The sequence below is a fragment of the Rhamphochromis longiceps genome, linkage group LG17 (genome assembly GCF_057381845.1).
Source record: "Rhamphochromis longiceps isolate RC_006_pf linkage group LG17, R_longiceps_female_GT1.1, whole genome shotgun sequence".
Lineage (NCBI taxonomy): Eukaryota > Metazoa > Chordata > Actinopteri > Cichliformes > Cichlidae > Rhamphochromis > Rhamphochromis longiceps.
In genome coordinates this window covers 23,140,734-23,163,016 of record NC_140573.1, presented here as the reverse complement: position 1 = coordinate 23,163,016, position 22,283 = coordinate 23,140,734, and the positions used below count along the sequence as shown (strand labels likewise).

The 22,283-nt window shown below is 42.5% G+C and overlaps 1 protein-coding gene across 1 annotated transcript in view; it reads left to right on the top strand.

The window, feature by feature from the left end:
* The first annotated feature begins 6,449 nt into the window (after nucleotides 1-6,449).
* usp6nl (USP6 N-terminal like) overlaps nucleotides 6,450-22,283 on the top strand; it is a 103,285-nt gene continuing 87,451 nt past the window's right edge. The window contains exons 1-2 of the mRNA XM_085387129.1: nucleotides 6,450-6,683; nucleotides 18,844-18,950. Coding sequence (XP_085243255.1) covers nucleotides 18,947-18,950 — 4 coding nt within the window. The 5' untranslated portion in view covers nucleotides 6,450-6,683; nucleotides 18,844-18,946. The remainder of the gene's footprint in view (nucleotides 6,684-18,843; nucleotides 18,951-22,283) is intronic.

Below are 22,283 nucleotides of genomic sequence, written 5' to 3'. Positions count from 1 at the left end.
CCCCGTACAGACACAGGCACCATGAGCCGAGTGTCTGCATTTGTAAACCTGCCTCGCTCATTCTAAGGTGGGATTTTTACTGCTATGATTTCAGAAGCATTTTTGCCTCTTTTATTAGATTAATTTGAACATCTCTATTCTAATAAAGATCTCTCGAGGTCTATAGTAGTCTTCCACTAAATGAGAATAAAGCCTGTGGATTTCAGTAGACCTTCAGTTGGTTAACCTGTGTGGGTTAATTTACGGCAGCATCCTATGAATTAGTCGTCAGTAAACCTCAGTTTAAAGCCGGAAGAGTTATTTGGACACTAGTAACACTTTATCATCAGATTAGAAGAGATCTTTAATCTACAACAGCTTCCTTACTCACTGTCAATAATCAGTGATTGAGAGATTATTGGTGGAAAACTCTTAATTAATAGCCTAATAGTTGTAAAATGGTGTGTTATAAATGCTGACAATGACTAATGTGACACCAACAGAGTGCTAATATGCGTGTGATAAAGTATGCAATTAATGGTGATGGATCACTGTAGTTCTTAAAACTACTTAAACTAAAGGAACCTCACGTGCTCTCTCCCTCATCCACCACACAGCGAAGCAATGCAGAGCAACAATGAAGAGGCTGAAAGAGAATTATATGAAAACAAAAGACAACAACAAGAGGTGCTGTTTTCTTACCAGCTGCTGGCCTGCTACTTTATTACTTTAGAGTTCCTATCAGTGAGCAAACATAAAAAAAAACTATTTGTAGAACACATTTCATTCCAGGTGGAAGCACAATATCCTGCACAATGCAGTCGCAAGATACGTAATCTTTCGACTCAGACAACTGAGCAAGTGAATTCAAAAAACTCATTTAAAAGATAGATAGGGGAGGTTGGGCATGTCCTTCCCCGGCAGGTACGTACGCCCAGGTGATCTCCAGCACGCCTGTATGGGCTGCTATTCCACCCACTTCACCCATTTTTCCCCATGTTTTGTGTAGGATGGACTTCCACGGCTGCCAAGAAATACAGACTTACTGTACAAATCCTCTTATGTTACACAACGTTAATACACACATGGCATGAAGTGACACACAATGGAAGAAAGGGATGAATGGGAATGAAACTCACATGTGGGCCACCATCCTTCACCCCAGGCCCATAAAGGATAACATTTTGTGCATGTAAACGTTCCTGAGGCGCTGGAACACTTGGAGAGGAGGCTCGATTAAACGAAATATCCTCAGCAACTCTTTGGGCATGTTTTTATAGCTTTTATGCTTTGAGCACATGTAACATGCCAACCTGTTTCCAGCACGTTTGATCCCTCAGCTTACTTTAAGTGGACTCCTGATGAAGAAGTGTTTTGTTGTGTTTGCGTTGGGCACTCGAAGGTGGAACTGATGTAGAATTCGCTGCAGACAGCCGTGACACAATCAGCGGCTTAATAGGCCGTGAAATCAACACTCGCGGCAGGGCCAAGCCCGAATCAAGTCCCCCGCGTTGCCCCTTTAACATGGTCATGTGACACGTTAGGATAGCAAATAGGCAGGCGGCACAGGTCTGCAGGACCATCAAACCTGGCTGTGACGCTGTTTCCTGTCACTGAGCCCGGAACAGACCGAGGCGTATCGATTGATCGGACCACACATCCATTTAAAATCGGCTGCTTGTTTGTGTGTTTTTCTGGTTTGCTCTCCACAGATTTCGGCTCTGATTCACCGGAAAGTGCATCCTTGACAAATGAAGGACATTTCCAATAAATGAGCACAACATGCAACAAATGAATAAATCAATGGGTAACTGGGATTGAATCTGACATTGTTGAGAAAAGTCAATACACATCCTAAGAACACCTAAGCATTAAATTAGAGGTGTTTGTTCTCTTTATTTGTGCACCTCTTAAGGACTTCTGGGTTGCTGTGAAGGCCTAACAGCTAATCTCTGAAAGATCCTTCACATCACTTTACTGAACTTTGCTGTCTGATAGCACTCATTTATAAAAGTATTCAGACCCTTGGCCTCAATGGAGTTACAAAATGTGGTCAGAAGAGTCTTGTTTCCTTTGATAATCATTGAGACACGTCTGGAATGCGATTGTGGTTCACCAAAGGCTAACAGAAGGGACTGCAAAGAGTTTTTGTTTTGACTAAAGAAGTGATTAATATTCAGTTTAATCCTCTCAGAACTGGAGAAAGTATAAAGCAGAATTTACATACAATCGATTTAAAAGGAACATACAGAAGGAGCTTGAGGAAATCTCAGTGTCTCACGTTGCTGTTCAGAAGTTTTGGCCTCCTCTTCTTTACAATGTTGATTCAGTTAATTGACGTTTGTAGGAATTTATTTATGCATAGCTCTCTCGAGGTGCCACCTGGTCTGGTTGAGTTCTTTTCCTGACTCAGTCAGCTGTCTGATTAACTAACGATTTCCTTATATTCAGACAATATGCCACATCTGTTTATGTTAGTGAAAACTGCCTAACTATGCTAACCTTTAATAGTCCATTTAACAACAACCTGACCTGGAACAGGTTAAAGAAGAGAGGCTGGCTATGAATGTTGACTTCTTGGTTCCTCTGTGGGAATTTTGATGACACGGTTGACCCTGTCCTGTTCTGTTTACCAAATGATGGCGGCGCGTTACATTTGAAGGCATCAGGTGTAGTCCCGGTCACCAGTCAGCGCTCTGCAGTCAATAATATGGTCTGCTAGTGGGGGTTAAGCAGCTCCTCTCTATAAACAGTATGCTCTCGAAAGTAAATAGTGCAGCCCCTGTACCCAGGCCTCATTATACACTCTGGGTGTGTGTTTAAGGCTCCTCCAGGGCCTCGGCGCCTGCTGTAACGCCAGTGAAACACAAAACAGCAGACAGATCCTGGCTGAACTAAGCTGGACGCTGCTGAGCGGGCTCAGAACGCCGCTCCGTAGCTTTGTCTCAGAGAGGAAATCTGCAGGATGTGCACGGATTTAAAACTCTTAAAGATGTTTTAAAGACAATTCTGGTACTGAAAGCACCAGTTCCCCTTTCCTTTCCTTTCATTTCCTTTCCTTTCCTTTCCTGTCCCCTCCCGGTGTAAAGCCACTTGTACTGAACTTTGTGAACAGAAATCTCCAATGAGCAACCCTCCGATGGCCCTTTCCTTTCTAGTGCATCAAAGTGACATATCCACCTGCTGTAGGAGGCACATGCTGAGTTTTTTAATCTCACAATCACTCCAGATCTTTTCGTTCAGTCATTTTCTGTCCTATCTCAGTTACATTAACTGTGCACATTCAGAAAAAAAGGCAAATTTAATACTTTCAAAAGCATTTTGATGAGAACCTGACACTAAAAGGACCGTTATGATCATCCCTCATCTCTTTTTGTTTTCACCACAGTAGGTTGCACATTATCAGCAGCAAGTTTCTTTTTCATACAAATAGGCCAGGAGCAGCTCTTTTAAACATCATGACAGCCCCCCCCCCCCCCCCCCCCAACTCCTTTTCCTTTCTTCGTCTCTCCTCTTTTTTTTCATGTCCAACATCGATGAAATATAATTTTTCAGACAAAAACAAGGAGATATAAAAAATATCCTTTGCATCCAAGTCCATCTGCAGGCTACGCTTTTAATAGCATCAAAAACACAATTTTACTCCTTTTTCCTTCCTGTGCCCCCAATTATTGGAGGCTGGAGGTACATTAAGGGACTTTTATTATCCTATATTCTCTTTTCCATAAAGTCCAGTTTGGTTAGCTTAGAAAATATATAAAAAAAATGTTATGATCTTTTACATGATTTGGATCAGAAATCTTACAAATAACTGATGTGATTATTAATTCACCTGCAAAGCAAAACTGGAGCCAAACTAGTCTAGAACGTGCGAGGTTTATGCCACTGGAGAGCAAATGTATCTAAAGAGGGCAACTGCTAATGCCTTATCATTATGTAATCTGTTATTTTATCAGCAAATGCCTGCGTTGTTGTTGTTGTGTAAACAGCGGCGGTAATGGATTCCTCAGTGAAGCGAGGGAAATGTTTCCACACCGCGTGAAGCGTGTGGACACTCAACACCCTCTTCATCAGAACAAGTCCTGTTTGTCGATGAAGCCGAGACGGGAATACAAATGAATCCGGTGGAAGCGGCAGCAGCAGATTAAAGTGTGTGATGGAAGAAGTTCATCCAAAATCCTCTAGGACAGGGGTTTCAAGATAAGGCCCGGGGGCTAGAATAGGCCCCGCAAAGACTCCAAACCGGCCCACTGGAAGGCTTTGGAATTTTCTATGGATTTCTTTCATAGACTACAGTAAATCTGTATCATCTCAAGAAAACTGAGACTGTACAGTTGAAATTCCTCTTCTTTTTCTTATATTGCGATATCTCAGGGAGTAAGTGTGCAGTTAAACTTCTTCACACAGACAGAAAGGGGAGTTTCACTGGTCCGGCCCACTTCAAAGACAGACTAGACCAGATGTTTTTGTTTCCTCCACATGCAGTTATAAATGGAATTTTTTATAAAAGCACCACATTTAAATTTAATCTCAGCGTGACAATGCACGCCTGTGATTAACATACTATCACTGATTAATATCAACGTACTGTATGAAACCTCTGCCAAGGCTTATGGGGTGACACCATCCCCTTCAAAATATAATCCACCCTCCCTGGAGCCCTAAAACAAATACCACTAAACTAAACTAAAATGCAAAAATGGATTAGAATTTGATCGGACCAGTGGTGGATGTAACAGAGAGGAGTCTTAATCTACTTTTTCTTACACATGTACATTATTGTCTATATTTTACATGCAAATACTGCATTTTGTACTCCTTACCATTTGTTTTAGAGCTTCAGTTACTTCCTTTTTGGTGGATTTTAAAACTGAAATCCAAGAATATGTGATGCTGTATCAGATAACGATACCCAGCGCAGCATCAGTGATTAAACTAATCTCCAGCTCCATCATTAGAAGGTTATACAGATGGCTGTCCCTCCCTGACCGTGGTTCTACTTGAGGATCTTCCTGTTAAAAGGGATTTTTTTTACTTCCCACTGTCACCAAATGCTTGCTCACAAGGGGTTTGTCCACTATTGTGGGGTCTTTACCTTACAGCATAAAGCACCTTGAGGCCACTGTAGTTGTGTTGTTCTGCACAATGAGTACTTTCTTCAATACTTGGGACAGATACGACTATACAGACAAAAGTATTTTGACACACCTTGTTATTGATCTTGACCTGAGCTTTGACCTCAGCTTAAATGTTTAGAGAGATGTTCACGCTTCAGCTTCTTCAGCTTACATTTCCATGTTCCAGCATGACTGCGGATCAGCACACATAGTGAAGCCCATAAAAGAATGGCTTGATGAATTTGACTGGCCCACACAGAGCCCTGACCTCAACCCCATCAAACACCTTTGGGATGAACAAGTACGGCGACTGTAAGCGTCCAACACCAGTGTCTGACTTTACAAATGCTCTTCTGGATAAAAGGGCAAGCTCCAAAATCTTGTAGAAAGCCTTCAGGATGATATAAATGTGGTTCAGTACTTTTGTCACAGCTAAGGTGAGGGAGATGAGGTTTGTTTTTGAATGCAGAAAGCCATATTTATTCACGTTAGAACACTTTCTGGAATATCTATGGCAGATACAGAAAACAGTCTAGGAATAAACATAAACAGGGTCATTAAAGAACAGAAAGTAGTCACAAATGACTGGAAGTGGCCAATTTAGTTGCTAAAATAGCCAAGGATTAAGTGGGATTGTGCCTTTTATTTAAATAAACCTTTGCTTCGCCACCTTGCAAAATAGTTCATTCAATACAAAACTGTTGTTCTCACGTCACGCTTCACAATACCAACATACAATAGATACCTGCTAACTACACATGTATACATCACTCCCACGGCACTCCTGGTACACAGAACAAATCTCTGAGTGTGTTTTACTGCGTATAGCAACCATTTGTAAGCAGTACAAATGAATTTTGCTTTTCCTTTTTTCTGTATACATTTTTTAATTAATTAATTTTTTAAACATATCTCAGATTAACTTTTCTTTTTTTTCATTCTTTCTTTTTTATCAATAAAATTAAATAAAAAATAAAAACACTGTCAAAAAGCCTGCAGTATTTCTTTATTATTCATATTGTTATTGCTTTTAATTGGATCTTTTTCTATCTCTTGATGCAAATTTTGAACTGTCTTTGGTGGGATGTGGACTACCATATAGGAAACGCGTGGTTGATTTTTTTTTTTTTTTTTTTTACCTAGTCAGTAACAAACATTAAAATAAACAAAGTAAAAAAACTGATATGGAAGTTGCAAGCGGCCCTGTGATTGATTATTTGATCGATTATTGTGATTAAAACATGTATGACATTCTGATTGGGACTCTGATCAGAGCCCACAGTTTTCCTGGGATTTTCCTGGACACCGTAGGAAGCAGGAACGACCCTGAGCCCTGTGGCTCATGTTGTGTGAGGGCAGTCCTGCAGACTGGGCTCGGCCCCAGCTGCAGCTGCAGCATCCAGCCGGTGAGATCAGATCAGCCCGGCGGGCGGCGCATTGCTGCTACCTGGCTGGGATCCTGCACGGCTTCCCACACACGGAGTTTGAGAAGTGCCCTGGACTTCCTGGTACGGGACCATGGACGCTTTCTGCTCCACTTTGCCCTGAGGTTTGTGACCGAGGAGGAGCTGTCGCGCTGAGAGCAAGGTGAGCCTTTGAGGAGTTAGTTTTGCGCCGGTGCGGCGGGAATTAATTTTGCAGCGGTTGGGAAGTTGTCGAACAGCTCCTGAAAGGCATCTGTCAGTGGACACAGTAGCGATACCGCGGGGCTGAATGACGGCAGCCCGCAAACGGTGGCGTTTGGGAGTGAAGTGGAGCATAGCGCCGGGGCTTTTCTGGACTTCTCCCGGCGCCTGTGTGGGATAATTCGAGTCGTTCTGCGTTTAGAGGGAATGGTTCATTGTGTTTTATTGTGGTAAACTTTGTACTTATTTGTATTCACTGAGGCCTACCTAGCCAAACCCCTCCGGTGTTGAGCTAGCAGAGTAGCAGAAGGCAACTTCCGGTCTCATCCTACAAAATAAAGCTACCGCTGAAAGGGGTGGTTATGCGAGTAAAAGTAGCTGTCGTTGATTATGATTTATTTACATTTACTATATATAGTCATAGAACAACTGTTATCGTTTTGAAGATCTTTCCTGCTTCACACGAGCTCACACGTAAAAAAAAGCGTGGAAAAAAAGCTTAAAAATCACCATTAGTTTTGGATATGAATCCCGCAAATTCCTTTTAACCGCCATGCTTTGAGCTGTACAGTAATTATTTATAATTTCAGTATTTTCGTGGGGTTTTCAGCACATTGTTTTTTATTCGTATGTTAAAATCGCTTTAGTTCCGGTTGGAGTTCAGCTGATTGTTGCTACATTACCTCCCGCAACGGAATCAATATAGACTAAGCACCATTCACTGCTTCTAATTGGCTGTCCACGCGTGCTCTCAGGCTTCTAATTGGCCGTGACGGTCTGTCATTCATTTTGATGACCCCACCCTCCCCTGCGCTCACCGTCAAAGCTGTAAAATCGTTCACTGAATGTGCTTTCCACTGTGTGTGATATCATGGTTTTCACGGGAGAGGAAAGGATAGAAGGGGCCAGTTATGTTGAAGTGAGGTTCGTCAGTTCAGCTAGAAATACGCAAAAAATCGGAAGTAAAGCGAATGTGTTTTCAAATTAAAAGCGAGAGACTTGCCAGTACAACGGTTAAAAGAGCGTATATTCACCCCTAGGGATGCACTGATCACTCTTTGTTATTGAAAGCATTATTTATACTGAAAACCAACTAAATAAGCACTGTGGAAATCATGTGTAACGTCGCAATACAGTTGTACTTCTGTATCTTCTGATTCTGGTGTCTTATCTTAAAAAAAGTTTATTAGGAAATTTCTCAAGGTATTTTTCATTCACTGACAGGTACGTAAACTACATGCAGCGTTACTTTCGCATTACCGAAAGAAAAGAAAACTGTTTTACTTTGAAAACAATAGGAGGAAATGATACCTCTGAATGTTGCACACTTGACAGTGGTGTGCTTTTCTATCCCTCCTGTCCCGCTTCAGGATAATGCGGCTTAACTCGGTTGGGAGCTTTACAATTTCAAAACACAAGGCATTTGTAGTGGTGTGCACAAGTGAGGCTGTGCCGTGCACGGTGTTTACATCGAAAACCTTGGAGGTGTTGTCCAGCTGCATCGCTTGACACAAAGCCCCAAGACTGAAAAAAGAAACCGAGGCATAAATCAACTAAAGATTTCTTCCTCGTTATCACAGTTGTCATCTTCACCTTAAACCTGTGATTAAGCTTGTTTGTCCCCTGCAGAGCTGCATTTCCAGTGCTCAGCGTCTGGCTGCCTTTGAGATGAGCAGCATGTCAGGATGTGTCAGGGTCAGACTATGCGCTTTATCAGCTTTTATTTTGAGCCATTGTCGCCACTGCCCTGCTGCTGCTTCTGAGTTGCTTTTCTGGGATCGGTTCTTTCCCAGCTCTGTCAATCAGAGATAGATGTCAGAAAACTAGAAGCAACATTCCTGGGCATGGCAACTCACACTTTCTACTTCTTCTAGGCTCCTACCATAATGCTTATAAAGTAACAGTAAGCACACTGTAGAGTTTCACAAACTTTTAATTTGTCTTGATGTGGTCTGTTTGCTGCACCTCACCTAACAACACTTTTTCATTCTGTTAGCACTTACATGTTTAGGAGATGTTTAATGACCCTCTAAATTGGCTTTTAGTACGAGAAGTCCAGCTATGTGTTTCAGTCTGCATGGGCACAAAAATCAAGCTTGGTTTACTTACTTTTTGTGGATGGGCACACCTTTCCCATTGCCATGGTTTCTTCAGCAGCTGTTCTAATAGATCATCATATAGATATACAGCATATAGATCACCATTTCCATCTAAGAGTTAGACCAAAGAAAAGGAAACTCTGGTCTTGCTTTTTTTGCCATTGGATGACTGCACAGTGTTTTTGTCTGTTGCTATCATGGTGCTTGATTATAGAGAGTCAATCTCAGTGAGACCTAAGATTTCAGTGAGGACATGAGGCCTCTGATGAGGACTATTTCATAGTGAGTAATCCAAGTCACGCTGCAACATATTAAGGACTAACCCTGTGCTGTGGATGGATTATATCAGACCTCCTTTTGGCTGAAGTTGGGTCTGTTTTCAGTGTTTTCTTCCTGCCATATGATGAATTTATCTTTGTCCATCTGGGACCCTTAACATAAACTTTACTGAGAATAATTTATATCTTTCTTGTACTAGTCTATTAGTCAGGCAGCAAATCGCAACAAGCCAACTAGCCCAGCATCACTTTTTCTTCTTCTTTGCATGTTCCCATTAGTGCTCACCACAGCTGATCATCTGCATCCATCTCACCTAATCCCTACTATCCCTAGCATCCTTCACTACATCCACCCCTCTCTGAAGTCTTCTTCTTTAGCATCCGTTGTCAGATATATCCACTACCCATCCTCTGCACATGTCCAAACCATCTCAGCCTTGCCTCTCTAAATTTGTCTCCAAACCGCTCGACCTGAGCTGTTCATCCTCATTACTTCCTGTGAAAACCTTAGCATCTTCATCTCGGCCTCCTGTCTTTTTGTCAGCGCCACAGTCTTATCTCCTCCCACTCCACCCTGCCTTCACTCTCCTCTTCACCTCTCTTGTGCGCCCAACTTAACTAAAGCCTTCCACATGTTTTCCATCAGAGGAGATTTGAATTTATTCAAGAATACTTCAGACAGGGGTTCATCCCACAGAACCTTGTGAATCCTCTGTTTCGTGGATGATATGCTGGGAGAACAGTCACACTGATCATTTTATTGGAGCTGATTGATGGTGTCTCAGCGTTTGTTTGCTTTTTGGAACCGAGGGAGCGTTCGGACTAGGAAAAAGCAAATTACATCATGCTTAACAACCGGATTGACTCGTTGCAGCGTTCCCCAAACCTGGACACCTGTTACAGAGTACTCTTTAAACAGTAGTCTGTACACAGCTGAGCGGTAGGATCAAATAAACTCCCACAGCTCTCAGAGCGCACTGCGCTTATATTGGTGAACCACACAGAAGCGAGAGGAGTCTCAGAAAGAGTCTAACTTGCTCGTCATTCTGCCACGAGGGTGTGAGGTCAGAAGCTGCCAGAAAAAAACTAGAACATAAAATAATTTGACCCAAACTGATGCCATACATCATCCGCTTTGGGCCGTAATCTGGTTGGTATTTTGATGCTTTTATTTCCTATTAGTTTTCACCTTTTTACGGTATCAGTTTGGTAATATTGAGTTTTATTGAGCTTCATACCATTCTGCTTATTTAAACATTTTGTTATATGTCTATTGTGTTAAGGAATTTCCCAACTCTGGGAGAATAAAAGTATGTCTTATCTTGTAGCCCGAGCTGGGCAGTGTTATGTGAAGACTTCCCCTCAGAAAACAGATTTTGTGACGCAAAGTAGAGGAATTTTAAGCAAGGAGGTGTTTTTTTAGCTTGAGATAATGGTAACAAGGACTACAAAAGCCTGCAGCTAATTTATCATCACACACGACATGTCGCAGCCTCTGCAGTGAACACATATGGATAAGAAATGGATAAGAATAAACAGTCAAATTCCACAGAATGTGAGTATAGTTTGTCAAGCTAGACGGGGTTGATCTTTAAAGTCTTTAGCTGTAAATCCTAACCCGCCAGCTCACCGACCCTCATAAAACTTTCAGAGCAACCTGAACTCTGAGGGAAGCATCACCTGCCCAGCTGATAAGGTTTCAGTTTCTAGCTCGCAGACTCTTCAGCAGGGTAGAAGTTCATTGCTGCACCAGACGGAAGGTCTGATTAATCTTAACGCTGCCCTGTTGCCTGTAAGCCATTGTCAACACTTGACCTTTTACACAAAACCTCACGCTGGTTTTCTACAGAGCTGCTGCACTGTGTGGCATTTTAGAGACCTTCTGCATACGAGGTACCCTTCTAATCTTAGTTGTCTGTATTTTCCCCTCATTTCTTTCACAATCAGACAACAAAAAGAGCACCAAAACATGTTTTTACTCTCGTTACAGAGTTCTAACTGCTACTGTGTCTACAGCTGCTTTGAAGGGAACCTCTTATGCCCTTTTCCAGCTCCACTTTGTTCTTGTACTCTACTAGAGGAATTTTGCATGATTGCAAAACTACTGGGTGACTGTGGCTCAGGAGGTGCAGCAAGTCGTTTAATAATGGGAGGGTTGGTGGTCTACGCATGTTGAAGTGTCTTGGGTCTACCTCCGGGCCTTCTTCTGGTAGGACATGCCTGAAATGCCTTGCCAAGAAGGTGTCCAGGAAGTATGCTAACCAGATCCCCGAACCACCTTAGCTGTGGAGGAGCAGTGGCTCTACTCCGAGTCCCTCTTGAATGTCCCAACTCCTAACCCTGTATCTAAGGGACAGCCCAGCCACCCTTTAAAGCACAGGTGTCGAACTCTAGGCCTCGAGTGCCGGTGTCCTGCAGGTTTTAGATGCGTCCTTGATCCAAACAGCTGATTTAAATGGCTAAATTACCTCCTCAACATGTCTTGGTAATGAACTAATCATGTGATTCAGGTGCTGACCCAGGGTGATATCGAAAACCTGCAGGACACCGGCCCTCGAGGCCTGGAGTTCGACAGCCCTGCTTTAAAGGAACTCCTTTTCTTTGCTTGTATTCGTGACCTCATTCTTTCAATCACTACCCGAGCTCATGACCATAGGTGAGGGTAGATTGACTGGTAAATAAGCCATCTCTTCACCACAAACATGGTCGATTCTTGCCTCACTCGTGAACAAAATCAGAGATTTGGTGATTATGCTTCATCTTGCAGATATTGTGTTAAGCTAAATGATGACTAAAACAACATCAGCGGCGGTCAACACAGAAGCACCTTGTTCTCTGATCTACAGCTTGTTAATACAAGACTTTCCAGAAGAATATCTTTATTCATAGACTCTGCTAGAGAAGAGCATTTGGTTCAGAACTGGTCAAAATATGCTGCTGCAATTAGTTTAGGTTAAGAATTATCTGCTGTTATCTTGCTGACAAATATCCAGGGCAGTTTAGCACCCATATTCTGGAGCAAAGTTTATTATATTTTCCTCAGTCTAACCATAATCTCCATATTGGTCCAAATAAATAAATATGCTGCCAGGGACTGAGTTGGAGGCTGCTGTTGGATGTGTGGCTCAGAGACAGGAAATGGAAAAGCGTGGGGTCAACAAGCACAAATTAGTTCATCTCCTTCTTTTCTACCTCTGTAAGAGCATCTGCAGTGCCTCTTCAGAAACAATTGAAAACATTGTGTGTTTGTGCGTGCGTGCGCGTGTGTGTGTGTGTTTTCCTGTTGAAAGGGCAGTGTATTTACCAGCCTGCGTGGCGTCAGGTGGCTCCACAAACTTGAGAAGGTTTTGTCCAACTGAAACTCTGTAACATAGCAGCAGAGCCTTTAGCAGGCCTGTGCCTCTCGGCCACATGCAGCACGTCTCTGTGTGTTTGCAGTTTTAAAGCCGACCCTTACCATGTTTCTCCCGCTGTGTGGGTGTGGTTGTGCAAACAGGTAGCCGAGAGAAAAGAGTTGGGCTACATTTGAAGGCTGTATTTAAGTTTCCTCCTTTTATGCTGCTTGAGTATTGCCCTAAGTTTTATGACTTTTTATTGAAGTATTGCATCTCAAATAGTCAGAGTATTGTACAGTAAATCTGACGGCCAAGGGAAACATGATTATAGTGATGGTTTCATGACAATTATCATTTATGTTTATTGTTAAATGATCCCACAATTAATTCATCTTATTAAACCAATTAATCTCAGGATATTAAATTTACCACCATTTTTTAAAAACAAATAGTTTTCATATTTTTTTCTCTGTTCATCAATTTGTTGATTGTTTTCATTTACTGAGAAATGGATTCAATCTCAGTTTTTACTGACAGTTCAGTAAGCAGATCAATCTCTCTCTCTCTCTGTAAAGGTAACACTATGCCAGCCGTCACTTAGATTAGGTTAGCAAAGAGACTGGCAGCAGCTAGCCTGACTCCATCCAAAGGGGACAAGGTCTGCTAAACGGTGCCACTAAACTTCATTAATTATCATATTTATCTCCCTTTTTAATCCCTGCAAAAGCACAGTGTGATGTGTGAAGAGATGTTGTGGTTTGATAGGTGCTGGTAAGTGCCTTTTATTTTCTTTGGAAAGAGCCAGGCTCAGCTTTTAAGCTAACTGGGTGATTTATCCTTTCATTTAACAGGGAGGAAGACAAGTACTGCAAATCTGCCACACTATTAAAACCACCGGAGTAATATTGTGTACCCACCTGGGAATGGACCAGGACCTTAGAGTTTATAGTGTGATGATTTGAGATGGAGGGTCTTTGGAAGTTGAGCATGCTCAGTTGGACTAGGATCTGGGCTCAATACCTTGAGCTTTGTGTCACGTTCCAGCTGAGAAGTTTTGTGTTGTGGCAAGAGGGGAGGCTGTAGCCATTGGGGAGTGACATTTTTATGAGGGGTGTGCTCAAGATAAATTAAATAACAAAGATCATCACAGATGTAGATCATAGATATGTGTATGTATGATGTAGCTAGCTCAGGAGTGGGCAACTCCAGGCCTCGAGGGCCGGTGTCTTGCAGGTTTTAGATGTCCTTGATCCGACACAGCTGATTCAAATGGCTAAATGACCTCAACATGTCCTGAAGTTCTCCAGAGGCTTGGTAACGAACTAATCATGTGATTCAGGTGTGTTGACCCAGGGTGATATCTAAACCCTGCAGCCCTCGAGGCCTGGAGTTGCCCACCCCTGAGCTAGATCATAAACTGTACAGACGCATTGGTGAGATTCAGATATCTGCTAAAACAATATAGCCCTCCAAAATGGAACCACAGACTTCTTCAGCTGATTGTCCCTTACGAATCAGCCGTTACAGTGCTGTAAGAGGCACAAACGGCACAAACCCACAAGCACCAGTCAGCTACAACTCACAGGAAATGTCACATAAAAGCCACAACAGTTTGTGTTGTAATTTAGTGGATATTTTAACATGGGGGTCTATGGGGATTGACTTGATTCTGGAGACAGCCTCAAGTGGCCTTTAACTGCAGTTTCACAGCCCCAGAGGATTGCTGCTTGGTGTTTCTTTGCACTTAAAGTTTAAGACGGGCAGTCTTCTTCACTTCACCTGTCACCTGTTTTGATGTCGGCTGATTCACATATCAGCTGAATTTTGATAAGGCTTTCTGAACACAGCAGAGCTGAATTCGACTTACTTGGCACACCAGGCGGCTCACCCACACACAGGTTTCCAACATTCCCTCACTGCTCACAACCGAGCTGCTGCTGCTCGTCTTTATTGGCCACCGATCCCTGCTGGCTCAGCCCACCGCACTCTCCTCCTTTTGGAGCCCAGCTTCAGAGCAGCAAAACACAACATACCAGCAGATGCTGAGCTGCCCTCTGGCCTGTGTGCATGTGTGTGCGCGTATGTGTGTGTGTGGGGAGAAGAAAACGACATTGGCTAACCTGATGTCCAGCAAACACACCAGTGTTGGCAGTGTGGGATTATGAAGGCCGAGACGGCTCGTTTTGGACTCCATTTGCCGCCAGCCGCTTGTTCTCTGCAGTGTTGGTTTGGATTGTTTTCATGTCAGTAGGTTTTTAATTCACTTCAGAGATGCCTAACCACTGTGAGACTGCACAGTTACTCTTTAACACATCATAACAGCAGTTACACATCCTTCACAGCTGCTGGCCTGCTGAGTTTATAACAGAGAACAGAAGAGGTCTTGTTTCTTGGCTGGCATGGTGGTTTGAGTGCTTTTGTGTGCAGTTTTTATTAAATTTGGAAAGTCGGAGCAGTTTAGAATAAAAGTATCTCATTTTCAGCTGTGAGAGTCGAAAAGTCCCGCACTGAACAACTGCACGACTTGTTATTTCAGCTCTGATAAACCCAGCACTGCATGTACTCAGCTCCAGACGGCACACAGACACAGTTAGCAAGTAGCTGTTGGAACCAGTTAAGCATATAAAAAAACATATAAAAGCAAAGTGGAGGGAGGAGGAGGGTGAATATTGGACTTCCTTCTCTCATTTGCTTGCTATCAAGGTGTCTATGCAAACTTTTAAAAGTTTTAAATGGAAGGAGATGTGCTCACATATGCTTTTCTAAAGTAGCACAAAAATAAATGTAGGTTTTATTTGATTGAGTGAGCCTCATACAAAAGACATCTGCATCGGTGATAATTGGGCCTTAAGGCAATGGTTAATTTTATTGTAGGGTAGTGGAATCATATTAGGTTTAAAAATGTCTTTCTTAGTCTGTATTTGAGGGTTTTAATATCCTTGTGTTCACGTCAAGTGCCACACATGTAGTTTATTAACACACATACACGTTTTGGTCGTCGCCAGAAACTTACCTGCTCATGCAAATGCTGGCCAGCTAGCTTGAATAGTAAGTTTCCTTCATAATTTATTGTAATATAATATCAGATGCTAATGTTGGCTTCAAACTACATTTTAAAATCTGAGGAGCCGACTTCTTTACCCACCTCCACGTATAAAGCCGTATTCTTAGTGTTTTAACTTGGTGTTCACTTATTTAATAGTCCTGACACTTTCATTAACATTAATTAGTGTGATTAATTAACTACACTGCTGCTACTCTCTTTCTCTATGTGACCCCTTTAGAGTGTCTTTGGTGCATCCCCACATCGAATGAGACAAAGACATCCACGTGTCACTGACAGCAGCCGTGCACTTAAGTATACAGAATTTTAAGGTTTAGCGTAATGTAAAAGGGAAGAGTTATAAAACAATTCAGCACCCGGCAGAGATGTTATGAAGCTGGCCTGAAAGACCGAAAGCGTTTCTTCTATCAGGCTGTAAACATGTTTTTGTCGGCTGTAAATTTGGTCTTTTAAACATGGCAGTCTTTGGGGATTGACTCACTTTAGGAGCCGGCCTCATGTGGACTTAAGAGGAACTGCAGTTTCTGGCAGTGATTGAATAATCAGTAAGTTGCTTCTGCATTAGGTTTAATAATCTGGCAACTAAAGTGGTGGAAACAGCAGCACCACATTTGCTACATCCTGCTGCTTTGTAATCAGTTTTTAAATGTGTAATCAAATCACTTCAGTTGAGCTCATCGGGGCACAAACATTGCCTAAACAAACCCGACCTTGTGACCTCTGGATGGTGCTTGGTATCACTGAATCAGCCCACAGTCCTCTGTGACTGTGTTTGATTAGCTCCATGCAGTGCAGCTCTGTTTGCTCAGTGCTGATAACTAGCAGAGGTGAACATATGGTGGCTCTAATCCCATGTCAAAGCCTCAGAGCTAAGACTGTCTGTCTGAAACCCTGTGAGATCTCACTTCCTCTCTGGCACTCTTGCAGATTCACCACCCCCCTAAAATGGCTGGAGGGTGACATGTTTGTAGTTTAAACTCTTGCTGAAACCTTTAAATGTTGCTGCATTGACGTGCATCAGGTCCTCACATGTATTTTTTCTGAAACATCTGGCGTACCAGCAGCATCTGTCACCTGTTTTCCAATGTGTTGGCTGCTTCTGTATTTACTGTGCATCCAGTGTAAGTGGTAGATATTGGAAAATGACATGGTGCACAGTCTGCAGAGTGGTATTTTAATACGGATGGCTGTTTATAATACCTCTGCACTGGTGGAAGGCGTGCCTGGAGGGGTTTTATTGCCAGGCTGAGATGGCGCTAAGGTCACGGGCACCCCATCTTTGGCGCGAACATCTTCAAATTTGGCCAGGTTTTCACTTGCACTTAAGGGGTTACATAAATAGATTAAATAGTGACAGGACCAGTTGTTATTAATCTCTGGCTTCTTCCACAGCGTGTCTTCGTCCTGTGTCCTTCCCCTCACTCCCAGCCAGTTACGGCAGTTGGCTGCCTCTCCTGTTAAAAGGGAGTTTTTCCTTCCCACTGTTGCTAAGTGCTTGCTCATCGAGATTTGTCTGATTGTTGGGGTGTTCTGTCTATTATTCTGGGATCTTTACCTTATAGTATTAAGCAGCTTGAGGTGACAGTTGTTGTGGTTTTGAGTTATATAAATAACATTGTTTCAATTTATTTTCAATTAGTTAGGGATAAAAAACTGGATATGAGAATCCTTCAAAGTGTCTGGCGAACTCAAGTCATTCAAGAAGGGACCAGAGTCAGAACCAGCTGAGGAACTGGAGGATTGGGAGAGGGATTCCTGGAAAGTGCAACCCCAGTGACCTGGTGACCCAGACTGGATACATGGTTATGGATGGGTGGGCGGTCAAATATGAAATCTAGACAGACATGGATGTACACTGTAACTGGTGGATAGTAAACTCGGTGTCTGTGATAACGATGCTTAAGAGCCCGTCTTTACTATGAATGCATCTGCAGGGTTTGCTGCTGTGCTGCTTAATTGCAGATCCCTCTGCTGCTGAACTGTTCTGCTGACCTGTGCTGCTTTTCTCGAGGATATTGGATCCTCCACGTCTGCAGCACTTCTGCTCACACCAACATTTTAAACCGGGGGAGGGGACTTCATTTCTCCATCATCTGCACCCCCCCCCCTCCTTTCCTGCCTGATACTCCCTCCACTGCCTGCAGGCATCTGCAGAGTGATCAAATTACCCGTTATTACCGCGTGGTGCCATCACATTACTGTTATTTAGCCCAATGACCGGCCTGGACTGATCGACACTCTCACACACATGTACACAAAACCAAAGCCGTTAACTGACCCACACCGGTGAAAATGTTAACGACCAGCTCCCACACCTAAAATCAATCACATATGTGTATATTGGATTGATTGGAGGCAGAATATGTCAGTTTGTTTATATTATATTTATATTCGTTTTATTTCTTTAGCAGTTGGAGCCCCTTTAAAGTTACTGTTTTGATTATGAAATCCTAAGACAAAGATAATCAGTGTTTCAAATCCTAAACACAAACATTTGTTGCTGGGAAGACTGTAAACCCCACTCTGATGAAGGTGCTGTGTTTTTTGGCTACATTAGGGTAGCAAATGGGGAGACATTTGGAGGAAACTCCAAAGGAGGTCTAGGGTCTCAGTAAAGATGGGGAAAGGGACCTGCAAATTGAATGAAGAGAGTTCAGGTGGTTCAGGTGTTTAACAACAATGTCTCCTGGGCGCCTCCAGGGTGTCTTGTTTCAGGCACCTCTAACTGGGAGGAGATCCCAGGCAGACCCAGGATATGATGAAGATTTTATGTCAAGCCACTTGGCTTGGGAATGCCTCACTGTGTCGCCCTAGTAGAGCCGAAATAGGTGGCCACGGAGAGCGAGGTGTGGGCATCTCTGCTTAGACTGCTGTCCCTCCAGCTTGGACCTGGATATTAACTGGTTAAGTCTTATATTTTAAAAACAAATGGTTGTGTCCTGGCCAAATATTTGTGTCGTGGTACAATCCGATAGTTATTTTTATTACTTTTATCACCAGGAAAAACACCTGTTAGCCCATAGTAACTGTTATCCTCACTTTACCTGCTTTGCTGTGTGTAAAGAAGCTGCCTGAGCTCTTCCTGTCCAACACAGAGAGCGGAAGGCAGGACAGGAGGGAGCATGACCAGGAAAATAACAACAGATCAGTTCAAAGAAAAATCCCAACACTTCCAAACCACAGATATGGATATAAATCGAGGGTGTAGCTCCTGTACAGGCCACTGTTGGGTTTAGACTCTTTATTTCGAAGCCTTTTTGTGGTCATATTTGCAGTTTTCTTCTTGGTAAATTCTCAAATGTAATATTACTCCCGACTGATGTTTTTGTCTTTTCCTCCCCTTCAGGTCATGAGTGCCTTTAAGAAAGACCCAGCTGAGAATAGCCTCACCTGTTCAAAGCCACGCCCTACTTGGGCCTCGCCCTGCCCCCCACCGCTGGACTCCCACCATGAGTAAGTTCCAGCCAGTTGTTTATTATCGATCGGCTGCTTGTTTGCTCACCCTTTCACTTTCGTTGCTGTGTTATTATTTTATTTATTTATTTTACTTTTCTAATGCTGGATTGGTGGCTTTAGAGTTTGACATCATGAACACCAGTTAGAGACAATCAAGTGGGAGAATTTACAGGCCTTCATGGTCAGGATAGTTTTCATATGAAGATGCGATGTGTAGGACTTTTTCTATCCGTGATGCTAGAAGCACAGAGGAGCAAGTGCTGCAACCCTAGCCACCTCATTCCTCATCAGTCACTCTGCAAAGCATGATGGGAGGGCGACTGGAGTGGGAGGGGGAGTCAACTCAATGCACAGTGTGTGCGCGTGTGTGCGTGCGTGTGCGCTGTTCTGCTGTGTGGTCATGTGACTGCAATGGCTCGGCCCCACATGTCAGCTCAGTGTGAGTCATCCAGCGAGTACAGGATTTTCTGTTAATATGTTCCTACCTGTACGCACACACACACGTGCTCATACGGTGCACCGTATATACACAGCTGATCACTGTCACACAGAATGTAGTTTGTCTTCTGCTGGACATACGTGATGCATGATACAGATGAAAGACAAATAGACTCCAGAGTAGAGACTTTGAGTGACAAAAGTTGGCAATTGACCCGCTTTATCTCCCATTTTGGTAGTCGATTTGAAGCGCTTTTGTGTATCGATACAGGGACGTCAAATATTGATATTTTAATAAATACTCTTATAATACAACGATAAAGACGACTTCTCTTCTGCACCACTATCCTGAGATAATGTCCAAGCGAACTTGGATCAGATCAACTCAGCTGAAAAACCACAATGACTAATGACACAGTTAATTGCAGTGTTGTCTGAAACAGTATGTAATTGCCAATTTGACTACATTTAGTCAGACAGCAACATTTATGGCAGGTTTTAGTGACAGTATTGGTGACAATATAATTTTGCAGCATAAAAATAACTAATGAGATGATTTTATCTTATTGGCTAAAAACAGATATTGAAAATCTATCTAGATACCCACCTGTTGTTCAAATGTTGTGTTTGTCAGGGGCAACCGATAAGAAGAAACCTTAAAGGAAGGGAAGGGGAGCTAAAACAGCTTGTTTCATACAGAGTATCTGTACTGAAGTCCAGTATGAGATAAATGAGGATTACTTTGAACTGTGGATCATGCAAAGCTACTCTGGTAGAGGTGCTGTTGATTTGGGAAGAATGGACATTTATTAAAAGGATTTTGGTGCTTTGGAAACTCTTATCATAACAGTTTGCAGCATGAATATGATAGCAGATGTCTACAGTGGTTTACTCAAGTTCATTTAACGGAGCTACAGCTGCTTCAAAGGGTCACTGCTGAATCTTATCTTGATTTACTGCCTGCAGCTAAACGTGTGAGATGTTAAGAAAGGAACGGTTTATTTATTCACTCCAGCAACAATAGATTTATTTGCTCTTTGATATCAGGTCACTGCATTTACAGCGCTGCCCTCTCCGACCTTTTCTTCTTTGCCGTTTAGCTCACATTACAGATAGGGGATGGAACGGGAGCCAGCAGCATCTGCTGCTGCCAGCAGTCGCTCTGCACTCTCCAGCGTTTCTCCACGCAGAGCCACAAGGCCGAATATTTGTGTACCAGCAAGCTGGGAGTGGGTTACCAGGGCAACCCAGCACATGTGAGGCATGTACTGGAAGCCGATTGGATTAGACAGACACTTCTGAAGGGGGGGGGTGCTAAGAGATTTAACCTGATTACTGATTTTTTTTCTCCTCTGCACACACACTCAAAGAGGTGGCGTGTGTGTCAGGAGTGTTTGGATGGCTGATGTGATTTATTGTGAGTGATGTGAATAAAGGGAGTCTTGACTGATGAGCTAAGTCTTGTGCGGTGGAAAAGGTAACCGGCACCTTGGAGGTTTACGCGACTTTGTGTGTGTGTTGTTTTTTTTTTTTTTTTTTTAATTGATGTGTGTTAGTGTGTAATGCAAAGGTCATGGGAACAATACATTTTAATGTTGTAATATGTTGTCATCTAAGAGAATTGATGCAGATCTGAAAAGAACTCGTGCCACTTGGGCCAAGGTTAAATTGTATATAACTCAGATTCAGGTTTGCATGGATCATAGCAGACTAAACCTTATTGATACAGACAGCTGATGTCAAAAATTCAGCATTCACCTCACTAATGATTACAAAAATAACTAGAAACTAGTGAAAAAAATGCCAATTACCCACATAAATCACCATAATTGTGGACGCTTTTTTGGGAGTTTGTTATACCATTTCCTGGGGGGCAGATAAAATGTGCACGTCTACCCTGACTGCACAAGGAGTTTATTTCTGATTGGATCACTTCCCTCCTTTCTACACAAATGAAGTTCTAATTGGATGTCGTCTCTCTTGTCTTTCATGTCATTTTTATTCATTGATCAAAGTGTCGATAGATTTCATCATAGTTTTTGTCCCCGTGCATTCGTTTTTATTTAGTTATCGATCTGTACACAGAATTTAACCTAATTTCAACCATTCACCAATTGAAATTCGAGCATTTTCTATTGAATAGAGGTCTCTAACATGTCTAGTACACAACTGTTAAGGCTAAAAACTACCACATCTTCAAAAACACAGCATTTGATCAACATTTTATTTAGCTGTGAAATGGCTGGTATCAGAGACATCAACTCCAGATACAGAGATGACATGGATATCTAGTTTTAAAAAATCTTAAACATGTTTATGTCGTTAATATTTGTATATCTAGATGTAATCTGTGCTACTGTCGCGTTGCGTGTTGCATGGTGAGCTTATCTGCACGAGTCTCTAATAACTTCATCATCCAGTCCTCTGCATTATTGTCTTTCTGTCTTGCAGATTTTTCTAGACCCTTCTTTGACTCCACTTTTTTTAAAAAACATATTTTCAACAGCCTTTCAGGAACTTTTTTCTTTTTTTTTTTGGTTATTGTAAATGTGGACTTTTTGTTTGGATTTGGCATAAAACCTCCCAAAAACTCAAGTTTAACCAAGAGCCAACCTGAATATACGAAACCACCCACCGGCCTGTTGCAGCCTTAAAACAGTATCAGTGTTAAATAAACAATTTAAAAAAGTTGTTAAAAAAAAAGTTAATATCTAACCTTTGTGATGGGATCTCGCTCAAAGGCAGACAACACAGCAGATGAACAAAGTTGGTGTTTTTTGTTGTCTTAATGGGGCCCGAATGAGCAGCCGGCGCGCTGGGAGAAAGTCTTTTATGTGTTTTCATTATTCATCTCAACCTTTGATAGAGTCACTCTCTCGCCTGGAGGTGGTT